The sequence below is a fragment of the Lissotriton helveticus genome, chromosome 3_1 (assembly GCF_964261635.1).
Source record: "Lissotriton helveticus chromosome 3_1, aLisHel1.1, whole genome shotgun sequence".
NCBI classification, from domain to species: Eukaryota; Metazoa; Chordata; class Amphibia; order Caudata; family Salamandridae; genus Lissotriton; species Lissotriton helveticus.
This window is the reverse complement of record NC_136061.1, coordinates 748,848,763-748,866,466: the sequence shown is the minus strand read 5'-3', so window position 1 is coordinate 748,866,466 and position 17,704 is coordinate 748,848,763. Positions and strand designations below refer to the sequence as shown.

General features: G+C 41.3%; 1 protein-coding gene across 2 annotated transcripts in view; it reads right to left on the bottom strand.

Moving 5' to 3' along the window:
• Positions 1-17,704, bottom strand: part of GALNT18 (polypeptide N-acetylgalactosaminyltransferase 18) — a 1,871,693-nt gene that overhangs the window by 152,125 nt on the left and 1,701,864 nt on the right. For both annotated transcript variants that reach the window (XM_078680939.1, XM_078680940.1), the window contains exon 10: positions 5,204-5,368. In XM_078680939.1, the coding sequence (XP_078537065.1) occupies positions 5,204-5,368 (165 nt within the window). The remainder of the gene's footprint in view (positions 1-5,203; positions 5,369-17,704) is intronic.

Below are 17,704 nucleotides of genomic sequence, written 5' to 3'. Positions count from 1 at the left end.
GCTCAGTACAACTCCTCAGATAAAAAGGGAGCTGGTTCCACAGTTTTGCTGCGCCCACCACAAAATATTTACCACCCCAGCGGGCTTTTTTCACTGGTGGTACTCTTACTAATTTTTGAACAGATAAGCGCAGAGTTCTAGTTGCTAAATGCCATTGGAGTTGGTCCTGGAGGTAGTGTGGTCCCTGATTCTGAAGTGATCTGAAGACAAGGCACAAAGATTTGAAATGTATCCGTTGTCTCACAGGCAACCAGTGAAATTTGCCAATTTCACTAGAGATGGGGGAAAATGTAGGTATGCCTGAAATCAGCCTGGCAGCTGTATTCTGCAGCAACTGTAACCTATGCAACAGCCTCTCTTGGATGTTTAGATAGAGGCTGTTGCAATAGTCAAGTCTTGACATGACCACTGCCGTAACCACCATCTGTCGACTCTCATTAGGCAGAAAATGGAGGATTTTCTTAGTGGTTCTGATCGTGAACATTAATAAATTGAGTGTACCTATTGCCCTCCCTGGACAGATAAACACGAGAACAGCAAAACCACACAAAAATCAGGAAAGCCCCAGAACAAAATCCTATTTTGGAAATCCTTCATGATACACACAAATAAAATAACTGAATCTGGATTATTCTACAAAACAATCTCCAATGGTAAGTGCCTTGAAGTAGATTAGCTACCACAAGCACTGCTCATACAAAAATGTAGCATAAAATGGCAGTGGATAGGTAGAAAGTGTTCCTGCAGAACAAAGGCCTCTAATCGCTGCACTTTCAAACGCTGTCACAATTTGGCTTCCATAATTTGCCCTCAAACAGGCCATGCATACTCAATACTGCTCTGAGCACAGCACCACATGTTGGAAACGATCCCAATGATTTGCAAATCCTCTCTCTGTACGGCACCTTGCAACTGTTGAGGCTACATTATCTCAAAAACATATTTAAATAATTAGAAATGTAAGGCTTTGGCCCATGCGGGTTATACCACAGGGTCCAGAGGGGTGGGGATTCTGATAAGAAAGTCGCTCGCACTTATTTTACATGAGGTCTGGCCAGAAACCATTGGGATATTTGTGGCTCTTACCCGGAGCTGGGAGGGTATGTCAATCAATATACGTTCAGCCTATGTCCCACCATGTCACCATGACATTAAGCTCCCTTATTTGCAAGCCTCCATGACTTAATGCTCACTGACTTGGGCTCCCTACTGATTTGACTAGTTGCCCTTGGGCTGACTGTCATATCTATTGGCCATAATCCCGAGGAACAGCAATTCACATTCCACTCAGGACGCATGGCAGACTTTCTTGTGCTATCTTTTCACCCTTAAACATCATCTACACTCCTTCTCAGAGACCCGCCATGTGGTGAGAGGCATCACAAATTACTCCTCAACGTGGCCGATGTTTGACCTTGGTAGAAGCACCTCACAGAGTGTCATGTTTCTTAATCTCTGGTACCTTAAACTGCCTAAGTTCAGAATGGGATTCGTAGATGCAACAGAGCGTAACTTTGATGAAAATTAGACTTCAGTTGACACCACCTGGACCCTATGGGAGGCATACAAGGCGGTGATTAGAGGTCTGGTGCTTTCCCTCATTGTGGTTCACAAGAATGACAAAAGGGCCTAGCTGAACTTACTGGAATGGGAGATTCATATACAAGAAAGGGACCTTGTTGAACAATATAGAATAGACACAAGGTATACCCTTTCACTGATGCAACGAGAATACACGGATGTGGCGTATGAGGCTGCTCGGCTGAGTCACAGGGCCACACACCACCATTTATATTAGGTCGGTAACAAAGCAGGCAAGCTGCTGACCTGGTTAGATAGAAGCGAGCGGGCCGGTCGATGGGTACTGGAGGTGAAGACACAGGAGGGTTTATTGGTGAAGGCTAGAAAAGGAGTGGCAGATGCGTTCACCGCCTACTGTGCCCAGTTATACTCCCCAGTGGTGACAACCACTGTGGAAGAAGCCTGGGAATTCCTGTCCAACACCCATGTGCTGAGTCTGCCTACCTCGGATCATGCCATACATGATCTGTCTTTAGGCAAGACAGAATTCCTATTGAGCTTTATAAACTGATGGTTCATAAACTTCTTAGGATGTTCAAGGAGACACACCAGCAAGTCTTGCTGCCCATAGACCAGAGATTGGCCACAATCATGGTTATCCCTAAAGAGGGAAACAACTCAATGATTGCACCTCATACAGGCCAATATTACTCCTCAATACTGAGGCTAAAATCTTGGCTAAAGTCCTCTGTGCCTCCTCACTTACCAAGGTGATCACAGATCTGGTCCCCCTGACCAATCAGGTATTATACCCAGTTGCAGCACCACCCTTAATCTGAGGTGTCTTCATGATGTGATGAGCTGGTCTCCTCACATGCAGGATGAGCCGCTAGCATTCTCTTTGGATGCCAGATTGGCATGTGATTAGTGGAGTGGGCCTACATCTTCAAAGTGTTGGCTAGAATGGGCTTCGGTCCATATGTCATCAGCTGGGTGTGACTTTTATATACAGACCCTCTTGCACAGGAGGAATTGGAGGAACTTGCTGGGTATTTCAGTTACAGCCCTCGGCAGGGCTGCCCACTGTCACCCATACATTTTGCCCTTGTGCTGGAGCCGTTGGCACCCTGGATCAGGCAGAATCTGCCAGTCTGCGGTATGCTGTGAACTGATCAATGGAAAGACAGAATCTCATTACGCACGGACAATGTTCCTCCTGCTATCGACCCATCTCGCTCCTGGACTCAGTGGGAAAGATGGCAGGAAGGATACTTCTTGATCGTCTCCAGGAGTGGTCCAAGGAACAAGGGGTCCTTTCAGACCTTCAATACGGGTTTAGGGCTGGCCTGAGCACCGTGGACCAAGTTCTGAATTTAACTCTATTGGCCGCAAACTATACAATTGTAAAAAAAACTAGTCTCCACATGGTCTACGTTGACCTTACGGCAGCGTTTGACTGTGTGGAACACACCAAACTCTGGCTAATAATGCTGGAAATGGGGATTGACTCTGCAATAGTGGACTTTTTACGTGAGCTATACTCTGGCGCCACAGGCAAGGTAAGATACGGGCTGGAAGGACAACTTACGGATAGCTTTCCAATAAAGAAGGGGGTCAGGCAGGGGTGTGTATTGGCCCCCTTCCTATTCACGCTGTACACTAATGGTTTAGAGGCAGCAATGTTACAGGGAACAAAAGACTTTCCAACAGCAGGCCGGCGACCAATCCCGGCATTGTTATATGCCGATGATGCGGTGATCCTCGCTCGAACTCCGATTCAGCTACAAAGAGCTTTAAACAACTATTGCTCTTTCATGACTAATCTTAACCTGAAAGTTAACATAAAGAAAACCTCTGTGATGCATGCTGGCAGTAAGGGGAAAAGGATGAAAACAATCTTTGTGGACAATTTACCGCTTGAAACAACAAAAACCTATCCATATCTTGGTATCATCATCGACGAGGAATTCAAATGGAAAGACGTAATCAATTCCCGCAAGCTATCGCTTATACGAACAGTGGGCGCTCTAAAAGCCTTTTCTCTGCGCCTAGGGAAAAAACCCCTGGTAGAAATGTTAAAGATTTATAATGCAAAATGCATTAGCACGGCCATATTCGGAGCAGGAGTTTGGGGAATCGCAAATGCTGAACAAATTCAAAGAATTGAAAACACCTTCCTCAAATTCTTACTAGCAGTTCCTAAGAGCACGACCACCTTCGGATGCCACCTAGAACTTGGAGTGGAACATATCTCCGACCTTATCAAGATCAAACCCATAATGCTATGGCGTAGAATATGGGCTACGGATGAATGTACACTCACTAGAGCAATTATTGAGGACTGCATGAACCTAGAGCACATGGAAAAGATAAAGTGGTTACACTATGTAAAAACCTTCCTTGCAGATATTGGCCTTCTGAGGTTCTTTAACGACCCACAGTCAGTAACAGACATAGCTAAAAAAGAGCTAAAAAAGATATGTCTGTCTCACTTAACCCAACTAAGGCTGATGACAGAAATAGGCAAACCATCAGTACAACACTGCCTCATGATACAAACTGTTCCATCTATACAACCATATCTGCAGCAAGACCTGACTCAATTTGAAAAGTTATTGCTCACCCGTTTCAGGCTCAATCTTTTTCATATCATGGTTTCATTCCCCACCCAGAACAACTGGACACATAACACAACAGCGTGCCCTTGTGACTTTAACTCTCCTCAGTCCACAATCCATGTTCTTTTCTTTTGTACTTTTTATTCACCATTCCGTAAGAGATGGATATTACCAATTTTAAATGTAATGAAGGTCAGAAGATGTCGTCCAGCATTTCTGGCACTGCAGTTCTTGGAGAATCCCCTAGTCTCAAAATCTGTGGCACACTATCTTAGAATGTGCCTTAAACACCGTACGAATCTATGAGTAATCTGAGAACTTTTCTTAACACGGACTCCAGTAAATGTACTGAACAGAATAAGAGACCTTATTTTTCAACATATCATGATTTTTTAATGTTCTTGTCTATTTTTAATGGTGTTTTTCTGTGTAAATTTGTACTTTTGTGGCTTTCATACTGAAAACCGAATAAAGATATTTTGAATTTGAATTTGAATGTTCGACTTTACAAGACAGATTCTGAAAATACTTTGCACAGGTTAGTGAAAATCTTCAAAAAACAAGGAGAAGGCGGGGCTGGGAGCAGAAAAAGGTCCAGTACCCAGGCTCTGAAAGCAATTGTAATGTAAACCACGAAGGTACACTTCCTAAAGAAAAGAGAGAGAGATACAGGGATGATATCACAAAATATTAGCTCAATGAGCATGAAGGGGAACCCTAAAGATTATTTCTTGTTGCCCTCACACATCCCTAGTGATGTCATGCTTCATCATTGGGCATTGCTCCTCTTCGGACCTGTGCAGCAATGCCCTACGGACCCTATGAAGGGTCACTTTTGCAGAGATCTTTTTTTGATTTTGCCGTATGATCCAGACTTGGGCCATTGTTTCACATTTGGCAAATGAGCAACATCTATCAAAATGTGGTGGATGTCCTTTTTGTCATCAGTTGTCCTCAGAATAGGGCAGAGGGGACACCTTCCACATTTTGGTAGATGTGCTGCTCCATCACACTCTAAATAAGTCTCTTGGTTTGTCGGTGTAGGTTGAGACAAGGGTGTGTACCTGAGTAAACTGCCAGTACATCTTCATCCTCTTGGCTTTGGCATAGCTGCATTCGATGAGCCTGGGCCGGCTGTTCACATCAACCAAGCACCTGTTGTCATCATCATCAATGGTTGGACTCAGTACCCCAACATGAATCTGCTGGTTACTAGTGTAGTAAACATTCTGCAAGAATAAACAAAACAATCAAAGATGACATTGGAGGATGTTATGGCAACTTTTAAGCTAAATAATGTTTTGTTAGATTACTGTTATGCATAGTATTTACTTATCGTTCATGTCATACTTCACGTGTCGCAGAATTTCGTTCCGTGCCATGCATCGCAAAATGCAATGCAGGGTGCGCTACGAAATTTGTTTTATTAATTTAATTGTTTACTTACCTGCAATCATCCATATTCCGGTGTTTACCACCCCCACCCTGCCCCTCCCCCGCCCCGCCTGACTGCCCCACTGATCTCCCTCCACGGGCCGCGGCTGACGTGTCGTATTGTAACTCGTACCCCAAATATAAAACTAATGACCAGTGATGAACCTGCTGTTTGAAAAAAGCACACTCTCTTCTATAATGATTTGCTTTTTGCGATTTTAGTTATCAATACGATCTTAATTTCACTGGAAATTCACCAAGGGTGTGGGCATAAAAGTCCCTCTGCTTTTATTTGCAGATGTTACCCTACTGATTTCTAAAACTCCAGAGGCCTGCAGACCCTGGTTGATCGGTTTGCTACTTTTTGTGATTACCGTGGGTTGATAATTAATCATACAAAAACTACATTTATGCCTATTAATCCCCACAAGTCGTTTTGGGGCTCCATAATCCTTGATTGAAATAGTCTTGGCAGGGTATCATCCACTACCTTGAAATAAGGCAAACCAAGTCTATGCAATGGCTCCCTCCAAGTCAAGAAAAGCAAATTAAAACTAATACCAGCACAATCTTGAGGCTCTTTTGTGCCTCCAAGATAAGAGTTGTTTCACCAAATTTAAAGGTATACAGGGCCAAGGCTGAAGGTAGTGCCCTATTTGCGGCCGAACTATGGGGTACATCTGCCCTTACAACGCTAGGCATAGCAGAGAATAACTTCTTAAGATCCCTGCTGTCCCTCTCGAAAAGTACACCCCTGCTCCCCTTAAGGTGGGACACGGGTATCCATTCAATTTTTTCTGTGGCACAGCTATCCCTCTTTTATTTTGGTGCTTAGGGATATAGTTGAAGCAGATGCAAGCCGTAGAATAAAGTGGGTATGTTACGTTAATAGCATGTTGACCCAATTGAGCTTAGAAGCCTATTGGCCTGATTGTGAGGTTTGCCTGCCTCTTTCTAAACAGACACTAAAGGACCCCTCCTTGGCTCATATGGAGGGTCTAAAAGTCAGCAACATGTCTCCTGGGTTGCTCACTACTGAATGTTCAGATTTTAAACCACATTATCAGTATGAGTGCTTCCTAGATTTTATCTCACTTTATGCTGCTAGACTCCTGTATATTAAATTCTGCCATGGCACTTTAGCACTCCAGACTATTTGCTCAAGATGGAATAAAAAATAGCTGAAACCACTATTTCCCTAGTGTGCTGTTGTGCAGAGGAAACAGTATCCCACTTCATTTCTTCTGCCCCGGGTACACCAGACTGAGAAAGGGCTGGCTCCTCCCGATCTGCAGATTACTGGGGATCAACTGCGCTTAGGGTGTTGAATGTTGACACCAAAGAATCTATTGATGGAGCTGCATCCAAATATCTGCACTGGAGCTAAAGTATTAGAGCCAGAGTGCTGGGATAGTACTATCCTAATGATCAGTTGGGGAGGATTGTAAATTAATTTTTATAAGGTCTTTGTGAATTCTGTATAACTCCTGCCCAACAGCTCTTTGACCTTCCTAATGATTTACCAAACGATTGTAATGTTTTTGTTTACTCTTTTTTATTGTATAGCAGATGGTGTACATCAGCATCTTATGGACTTGATCCTTTAGATTCTTTTATTCAACCGAAAAAAGTATTTTGTGGATGATATATATATATATATATATATATATATATATATATATATATATATATATATATATATATATATATATATATATATATATATATATATATATATATATATATATATATATATATATATATATTACCTACTGGCGGTCGCCAGTAGGTAGTTATAGTTAGGACCTAGTTTCTATAGGAAATCCACAACATTCTATTGGGAATAACTTTGGCGCCGGTGGACGAATCTTATCGAATTTCTCAAAGAAGATGGCCCGCTCCGCTCCTTCCCTGAAAGTTTGGGGGGGATTTGTCAAGCGGGGGCCGAGGTAAAAGGGGGTCCCAAAACGTGTTTTCCCCTTGTTAATTTCCATAGGGCGGTTGGACTCACTTTTAGCCCGAACGGCTGAATGGATTTCCACCAAACTTGGCAAAATTGTAGGGACTGGTAGCCCGATGTGCCTTTGCTATGTCTCAAGATATGTGCTCCAGTGGATTTTGAGTAATTTAGGTTAAAAAAATATATATATCTATAGGCGCGCCCCGGTACGCGCACCGGGGCGCGTACCAGCGTGTAACGCGAGTTCGCAAGCGGAAATCTGATTGGCTCTCGGGTGTCTGTCAACATTCCAAACAGTCCGGAGCGGCCCCCATCTTGTGTCTCGGTAGGATCGAGACACAAGAGGTGGCAAAAACAAAGGGGGAAATGACCAAAAGGGGGCAGGGTAGACCCCCCCTGACCCCCTAGGTTTGATGTGGGGGCCATAAAAGGGCCCCGCGGGGCAAAAAAAAAAGATTTTTTTTTTTGATTTTCGCGGGGGGAGCGACCGGTACGCGCACCGGGGAGCGTACCGGGGAGCGTACCCTGGAGAAAATAGAATGACAGAGTTTTTAAAAAATGTAGCATTTTTTTATAAATTGGAGGTAGTTCTAAAAAGACCAGTTTTTTTTATTCTTTTTGTTGTTTTATATTTTTTTATTGTTTTTTTGAAAATTTTTTACTTTTTTTGGCTTTTATGAACAATTTTATATTTTTTTGTAGTTTTTATGGGGACAAACAAAAAACCGGGAATTGTAAACGGCTCAACTGGAGCAAAAAAAACAGGAAAAAATTAAGGTTTCTTTGGGCATTTGTGGTTGTCACCAGCAAGGTTGATGAGATTAATACTTTGCTCACCATAGGTAATTGTTTGTCCACAAAATATACAAACGATTTTGTATCCATCAAACTTGGTTTGTATGTTTGGGACCATCTCCCTTGCCTCTGGACCCGATGGAGTGGGTTCTTTGCTTGTTGAGGTTCTGGAAGACGATTGGGGAAGGTTTCTGCACAGTTCTCTGACCTCTGCTGCAGAATAGTTATTGGGGTGCAATCGTTGCATGTGGCGAATCATTGTGTGATTCCCAAATGAATATTTTTTGGCAGGGTTCCCCCTGGATAGTACAGCGCCACAGATGAGACAGGTCACCTTTGCAGCGTTTACCTTCTTTGCACCCCTTGGGATTTTAAAAAAACTCCCATATAAAGTGCTCCTTAGGTTTATATGGGGGATTGTCTTCAGGCAGGAACTGCCTTCTCTCATCCTCCTCCTCCTCCTCTTCTTGTTCACCACCAATGTGATGTTGTGGTGGTCATTGTGGTGGTGGTGGTGGTGGTGGTGGTGCAGATGCTCCAGCTGCTGCTGCTACTGTAGCCATTTCTCTATCAATAGAAGCAGGTCTTCCTCACTCAAAGAACAAAGTGAGAATGAGGAAAAAAGGTGGGGGCTTTCACCATTTGGAAAACAAAACTGTTCTGAACCAATGAAAAGTGTTATTTTTAGGTCACATGACCCGGGCTTTCATCATTTGGAAACCAAAACTGTTCTGAACCAATGAAAAGTGTTATTTTCAGGTCACATGACCCGACGCGCTTACGCTACGGGCCCTGGTGCGCGCCCCCCGGCCGTATGCGCTCAGGCGCTTCCGGGTGCGCTTACGCCGTGCGTCATAAGACGTCACGATGATGTTTTCGTTCGCGGCAATGGCGCTAACGGGACGCTCACCGGTACGCGCTCCGGGGCGCGCCATAACACTGCGCATACCCGTGCGTTCACTGGTACGCGCACCTGGAGCGCACCAAGGCAAAAAAAAAAAAAAGGGAAAAATATACATAAAAAAATAGCATTACATAAATATACAATATAAAATTCATTATAAAAAATATTATATTTCATACCTATAGAGATTTGCTATTAACAAACTTTTGAAATTCACTGAAAAAACCATAGGTTTCACACCAGTTATAGTCAGGAATTAGCATTTAAAAAACCTATGAAATTCACTGAAAAAAACCATAGGTTTCACACCAGTTATAGATAGGAATTAGCGTTTAAAAAACCTATTACATTCACTGAAAAAACCATAGGTTTCACACCAGTTATAGTTAGCTGGAAATTTTACTCGCATAAAACCATTGAAATTCCCACCTTATAGTTAGTTGGACTCACTATAACTTGCGCGTGCAATGCACTACTGATGATGTCACATATTACATCACTCATGACATGGTCAGTGACATCACTCATGACATCACTGATGACACCATCCCTGTGACAGAGTGACAGACCTCCTTTCACTGTAATGTAACCCTTGAAACACATATTCAAAAATAGAAACTAAAATTTTCCAAAAAATGGAGATACCCACAGCAGTTACAACAACCAATTCAATAATTCCACCATTTATATACACATGCACTCATTCACCAACAGTTCTATATAGTCACTCATACATATACTCACTCGTCATATGTAGTGATACACCTATACATCCTGTTACACACCGACAGTCATCCAAAAGTTACTCTCACACATACTCACACATGCAAGTAAACTATTGAGCATCCATTTATTTGCATAAACAGCTATACACACACTACCACCTTACTTCTAATGAAACTTACACATACTTACTCTCTTTAAAAATCACTTATAGAAACACATACTTATTTAAACAGGAACTCCTACAATCTCTTACTCTCACATATACTCACTTATATACATCAATATTCACATATACTAGATTAAAATATGTAGTTACTGATAAAGACACTAGTGAGACAGTCATTCACTCACTAGCACACACATATACACACTCATCCACCCATACAGTCCTGCACATATGCTGTCTTCAAAACACATACAAAGAAAGAGTCAGTCATTCATGCATCTATGTGCTAATACCCCCACCAAACCATACAAACACTCATACTGATACTAAGAAAAACATCTAATAACCCATATACATACACATGTAGCTACTCACCAACCCATGCAGCCACTTATACACAAAGTGAAACACTAATACATATATTTAAATATTTAAACATTACTCACTAATATATGTATTCACTAAGATACACTTAATAAGCCAGTTAACCAATCCATTTTTTTTTTAAATCCATGTAAACACTTATTTAAACATTTATTCTTCCATCAACTTTTACATATACATATATAACACATATTTATTTTTCAGAAAGACACACATTCACTGGATGGTGTCATCAGTGTCACTGACCATGTCATGAGTGATGTGATATGTGACGTCAGCAGCAGTGCATTGCACGCGCAAGTTATAGTGAGTCCAACTAACTATAACGTGGGAATTTCAATGGTTTTATGCGAGTAAAATTTCCAGCTAACTATAACTGGTGTGCAACCTATGGTTTTTTCAGTGAATATATATATATATATATATATATATATATATATATATATATATATATATATATATATATATATGTAAAACAAACGCTCTGCAATTGAAGAGTCACTCCGCAACAGGTAGGGTTCAAAGCCTTACTTTATTTCTTTATTTCTCATTTCAGAGGTGTAGTTTCATCTGTAAATCAGTCTCTATATATATATATATATATATATATATATATATATATATATATATTTTTTTTTTTCTTCAGATTAAGCGGATGAGATGGCAGACCACTATCAGCCTGACAATGACTCTGATTTTGGAATTGATCCTGCTACATTAGTCATCCCACTATACCCGCCAGCTGCTCTCTAGAAATGGGTGAGTTCCCAGTTTTCAATTTGCAGCACTGTTCAGAGGGGTATATGCACTGATTTTTTTATTACGCTACAAAAGAATTCTAAATCCATTGTAACCTTTATGTATTATGTTATGCAATGCATCACAGTGACTACAATGCCGATTCTATTGTTTTTCCATTATTCAAAGCGTTAAAATGTTTTTTGTGGCTGTATCGGGCTAAACAAAAATTCTGCATGTCTCAGGCAGTGATGATTATTTTGACTAACGAACAAGCAGGAAGAACCTTGAGATGTGACAGGCATTCATTCTTCAGACACAGAAGTAGAACCAGTGCTGTATCACATGAAAAGGATGCCACTTTCCAACTTTTTAAATCACTGAATTTAGAGAAGTCATTGTCAGTGCCACCTTTAGGCATTTTGGGGTCCCCTTGTTTGGAACAAATTTGAATCTATCACCCATTTCCAGATCATTCAAACTCTGAAGATACTGAACAATATGTTATAATATGTTAAACGTTCAGTTACAAAGTAACATTAAAACAGATGAAAGATCAAACTTCCAACATCCGCAGGCCAAATTGTTACATAACAAAACGTGAACAAGCATTGATAAGGAGATTTCTTTGTGCTTCAACACACACGTAGAGAGATGACAAGAGCCCAACCACCAATTGAACAGGCCTGCAGTATGTCTAAACCATGCTGAACAATGAACAGGAAGATTTTTATTATGGCGTTTTGTTCTTTCAGTTACCAACGTACTATACTAATACACCGAAAAGTGAAAAGATTGCATAGAATAACTCCCCAAATCACCACACCTTAATGAACCCAGCCACATTCCAAGGGAACCACTAAAGACTGCTATTATGGTTATCATACATTACCCAAAGGAACAGTTCATTTTGAATTAAAATGTTTACATGGCGTTTTGACTTACACTCCCTCCATTGCCAGAGTGTAATACATTTGGGAACAAATTCGCCTCCCACCTGTTAGTCATGGACCTCGATACTAGTGGAACCAAATGCACAAATTAAGTTCTCTCCAGTTTCAATCAGTATCAATGTGGTCTCTCTTTTAAAACTAATAACGCATGACAGCCTTATAGTCACAGTAACTTGATGTTGCGAATCAGTGGGTGCACCATTTTCTGTGTTTATTATAGATTTACCACAATTGCCACATAATCATTTACTGCTTAATTTGCAGATTTCAAAAACAAAGAAAACTATTTCTAGTTCAAAGGGATCAAATGCTTACAACAAAAAATTACCATAACTGGTGCTGCCCAGAAGTTAACTGGTCACCTTTCAGTTGTGTTTAGGTGTTAAACCGGTGGAGTAAGGTGAGTATGACACATTATGCCATATAGGATGCCTAGTCATTTTGTATAATTTATACAATGCTGTCACACAATTTGACCTTCCATTGTACCAGGGCTGGACTGGGAACCAAGGGTCAGATGAACAACCCTTTCCTTTTGCGACTCGCAATTTTGTGCAAAATGAAATGTACTAATGTTTCTCAGACACTATTTGTGATTCCCAATGGGGTTGCAAATGACCTGCCTCATAAATATTCATGAGGCAGGTCACAATTTGTGACCCATTGGGATTGGGCAATAACACAGGGATGGTGGCCTGCTGAGGACAACAGACCCCCTGGTATGTGTTTGCATTTTAAAAAAGGAATGTGTTTCAAAAATAAGAGCAGGCATTGGTATGGGGACCACTGCCTGCCCTTAGATTTTTTTTGCTACTAATCACAAAGGGAAAGGGGTCCCCTGGGGATCCCTTGCCCGTACCGACTGACCTACCACCAATTTGAAATTGGTGTTAAATGTGATTCTGTTGGAACCGATCCCTTCCTAATAGTGACTGGCAAAATCTATTTTGTGAGTTGGTAACAAAATAGGTTTGGTACATGCTACAACCTTTTCAGCAGTCGCAAATGGGCCAATTTCGCATCTGCGACCACTTGCTGTTAACCTTCAATAACCAGTCTCCAGTGGCTCCAGCACCCAGGAAATATTTGATGGCATGAATGGTAGTCTGGCCATGTTTGCTGCATAATTCCAAAGGACCTGCTTATCATGAATCTTAGTAATAAGGAATCATACACCCCCTTACCTATTTATCTGAAATGGAGATTCCAACTCAATTTTGCTATTTTATTCAACTCCCCTCTTGCCACAAATAGATCCTGTCATCCTATAAATCATGAGCAGATTCCTAATGAGGGGAGAGTGATAAAAAGTTAAGCAGATAATGAAACCTTGTCAGTACTGTCACTTTGAAGTGAATTTATTAGGGAAAGGGCAACTTTGGATAAATCTAGTACAAAGCTGGAATATATTACAGAAAACAGAGCCTGCAATGAGAAAGTAGTGCCAGTTAATTTCCTGAGTTCCAGTAACAGCATGCAGCACTACATATTGAGAATGACATGTTTTACTCCCCATGCTAATGACAGCTCACTTTTGTTCTATAATTAAACAGCACAGGCACAGAAAATGTTCAGCTACTTTACAATGCAGTATGATTATATAAACAGTGGACCTACGTGCAGCTACTTTACAATGCAATATGATTATATAAACAGTGGACCTAAAAAGTATACAGCTTTGATATAGAGTTTAATTAAATCCGGTAGATTTAAAAACAAAGATTAATTATTGAAACATAGTTGAAATTATCCTTTATTTGCCAAACAAATGTATTTGATAAAGCCTGTTCCCTGAGTTGACGTAACTTTCCTGCACAGTAACAATCCTAAAAGGCATTTTTCTCTTCCCACTGCAGCACACATAAAAAGAGGAAAAACAAGGACAAATAAAGTTATTTTTCCTCGTTACTCCTCACCCTGGGGTGAGGGCAAAGATTTGGCTCTTCTCTAGGTTTACTTACTCTCGTAAATGTAGGGAAGTGTCAAAATCCAGGGGTGTTGCGTGGGAAAACCAACTATAATGCACATGGAATGCCTTCAGAGAGCAGAGTAAGGCAATGCAGCAATTTGCGCTTCCTTGCCTACGCCATATCTATGAGGCCATTCAAAGCTAGGCATAGTGGCTTTGCGTGGCCTCAAAGAAATGATTGTGTAATCTGCACCGCTGGAGCGTCACAAAAAGCGACTCTCTGTTGGCGCAGGGGGCTCATAAATATGCCCCTATCTCTAAGAAGACAATAAATGCATGTGAAAATGTTTAAAGCCGGACACCGTAAGCATGCAAAGCAATATCAATACAGCTGTGAATAAGCCAACAAAATGGCCATTGTATAAAAAAAATCATAAAAACTATGATAAGTCGGAAAATATTCAGGAATGCAGTTAAATAAATCTTTGCTTTGAAATGAAAATCATGCAAATGGTTGTAATCGCATACGTTTGTTGAATTGCTTCTTGTCATTGCTATAAAATGAACCTGCCATCAAAATGGCATTGTACAAAACGTAATTCAAATTCCTGCAATTTTTAGCAAGTGGGGAGTTCAGGGCGAATGCAGAAAACAGGTTCAGGCTCACTTAAACCCTTTCAGAGAACTTCAGAAAATAAGAACAGCACAGGATCTATGAGTACAATGTACTAGAATGGAACAGGGTAGTAACAATTAGGCGACTAATGATGTTTTATGACTCAAGCAAGGGGAGTAGATGTAGTCAGTTGCTATGCAGGAGACATAATTAAAACTAGCCATGAGCGAGAGTGTCAAATTTGTTGTCATGGACCGACCCGGAAGATTCAAAGGAAGCAGCGGTATCTTATCTATTCATCTATTAGTATTTCTCTCTCTCTCTCTCTCTCTTTCTCTCTCTCTCTCTCTCTCTCTCTCTCTCTCTCTCTCTCTCTATATATATATACATATATATATGTATATATATATATATATATATATATATATATATATCAAACACAAAGAATTGCTCCTTTTGGAAAAAGCCTCACTTGTAAGTATTTCACTCCTCTCATGAAGGTGCACACAGGAAAGGCAGCTGTAGAAAGACCACAACCTTCAGCCATACGCATTTCAGGCTTGCGCCCTTGTTCACTGGCAGCAAGAGATTAAACACGAAAAAATGCAGCGATGCAGTCACATGATTTTATTTTCAAATTAGCCCCGCCCCTTCAGGCTTCCGGGAATTCTGTTACTTGTGGTCCTGCACATTCTCACCAATTGTTACCCCAGTGGGCTTCGTGTTAGTCCCCAGTTCTAGCACAATTAAAAAACCCCAGTGGGTTGGCTTTCACAGTCCGCACATAACCTGTGCCAATTTCGATGCCTCCAGGGGGAATCTTACAAGTCACAGGCACCACGTCATCATGGGCTTTGACCTGCCGTTCTGCAGTGGGCAATTTCCACGACTGGGCCAGCCGTCTCAAAATCCAACACAAAGAATTGCTCCTTTTGGAAAAAGCCTCACTTGTAAGTATTTCACTCCTCTCATGAAGGTGCACACAGGAAAGGCAGCTGTAGAAAGACCACAACCTTCAGCCATACGCATTTCAGGCTTGCGCCCTTGTTCACTGGCAGCAAGAGATTAAACACGAAAAAATGCAGAGATGCAGTCACATGATTTTATTTTCAAATTAGCCCCGCCCCTTCAGGCTTCCGGGAATTCTGTTACTTGTGGTCCTGCACATTCTCACCAATTGTTACCCCAGTGGGCTTCGTGTTAGTCCCCAGTTCTAGCACAATTAAAAAACCCCAGTGGGTTGGCTTTCACAGTCCGCACACAACCTGTGCCAATTTCGATGCCTCCAGGGGGAATCTTACAAGTCACAGGCACCACGTCATCATGGGCTTTGACCTGCCGTTCTGCAGTGGGCAATTTCCACGACTGGGCCAGCCGTCTCAAAATCCAACACAAAGAATTGCTCCTTTTGGAAAAAGCCTCACTTGTAAGTATTTCACTCCTCTCATGAAGGTGCACACAGGAAAGGCAGTTGTAGAAACACCACAACCTTCAGCCATACGCGTTTCAGGCTTGCGCCCTTGTTCACTGGCAGCAAGAGATTAAACACAAAAAAATGCAGAGATGCAGTCACATGATTTTATTTTCAAATTAGCCCCGCCCCTTCAGGCTTCCGGGAATTCTGTTACTTGTGGTCCTGCACATTCTCACCAATTGTTACCCCAGTGGGCTTCGTGTTAGTCCCCAGTTCTAACAGGTGTTCTCAAAGCAGTTTGCTGTTTGTTTCTTTTTGCATGGGCTTGTGAACAAGAATTGGGAATTCGAAACGCGTTAAGCCCCGCACTTACGATGCCAACTGCGAGCACAAGGTGATTGTGGTCCTCACTGCAAAAGGACTGTCAATCGGCGCTCCCACAGAGGGTAACCTGTTTTGTGTGGATTTAGTAGCGGCTGTGCCCAGTCGCGGGAGCTGCCCGCCGTGACTTTGCGGAACCTGAGTGGCTGGATTTTCCGACGCTAAAGTGGATGAGTCTAAACGTGAGTGACAAGATATGAAACAAACACTTTGTGAACTTCTATGCTGGTGTCAACCCACGAGGGATTTTATGAGCATTTATTAGGAGAACCAGCAAACACCCACAGGGGTTTCATCAATTTTGGGACACCAAATACCAGATGCCCTTGCGGGCGGAAGTACACGCCCAGTGGGGCGGGACAGTTGAATTAAATACAGGTGTTCTCAAAGCAGTTTGCTGTTTGTTTCTTTTTGCATGGGCTTGTGAACAAGAATTGGGAATTCGAAACGCGTTAAGCCCCGCACTTACGATGCCAACTGCGAGCACAAGGTGATTGTGGTCCTCACTGCAAAAGGACTGTCCATGGGCACTCCCACAGAGGGTAACCTGTTTTGTGTGGATATATATATATATATATATTTATATATATATATATAGAGAGATAGATAGATAGATAGATAGATAGATAGATAGATAGATAGATAGATAGATAGATAGATAGATAGATAGATAGATAGATAGATAGATAGATAGATAGATAGATAGATAGATAGATAGATAGAGAGAGAGAGAGAGAGAGAGAGAGAGATAGAGAGAGAGAGAGAGAGAGAGAGAGAGAGAGAGAGAGAGAGAGAGAGAGAGAGAGAGAGAGAGAGAGAGAGAGAGAGAGAGAGAGAGAGAGAGAGAGAGAGAGAGATAGATAGATAGATAGATAGATAGATAGATAGATAGATAGATAGATAGATAGATAGATAGATAGATAGATAGATAGATAGATAGATAGATAGATAGATAGATAGATAGATAGATAGATAGATAGATAGATAGATAGATAGATAGATAGATAGATAGATAGATAGATAGATAGATAGATAGATAGATAGATAGATAGATAGATAGATAGATAGATAGATAGATAGATAGATAGATAGATAGATAGATAGATAGATAGATAGATAGATAGATAGATAGATAGATAGATAGATAGATAGATAGATAGATAGATAGATAGATAGATAGATAGA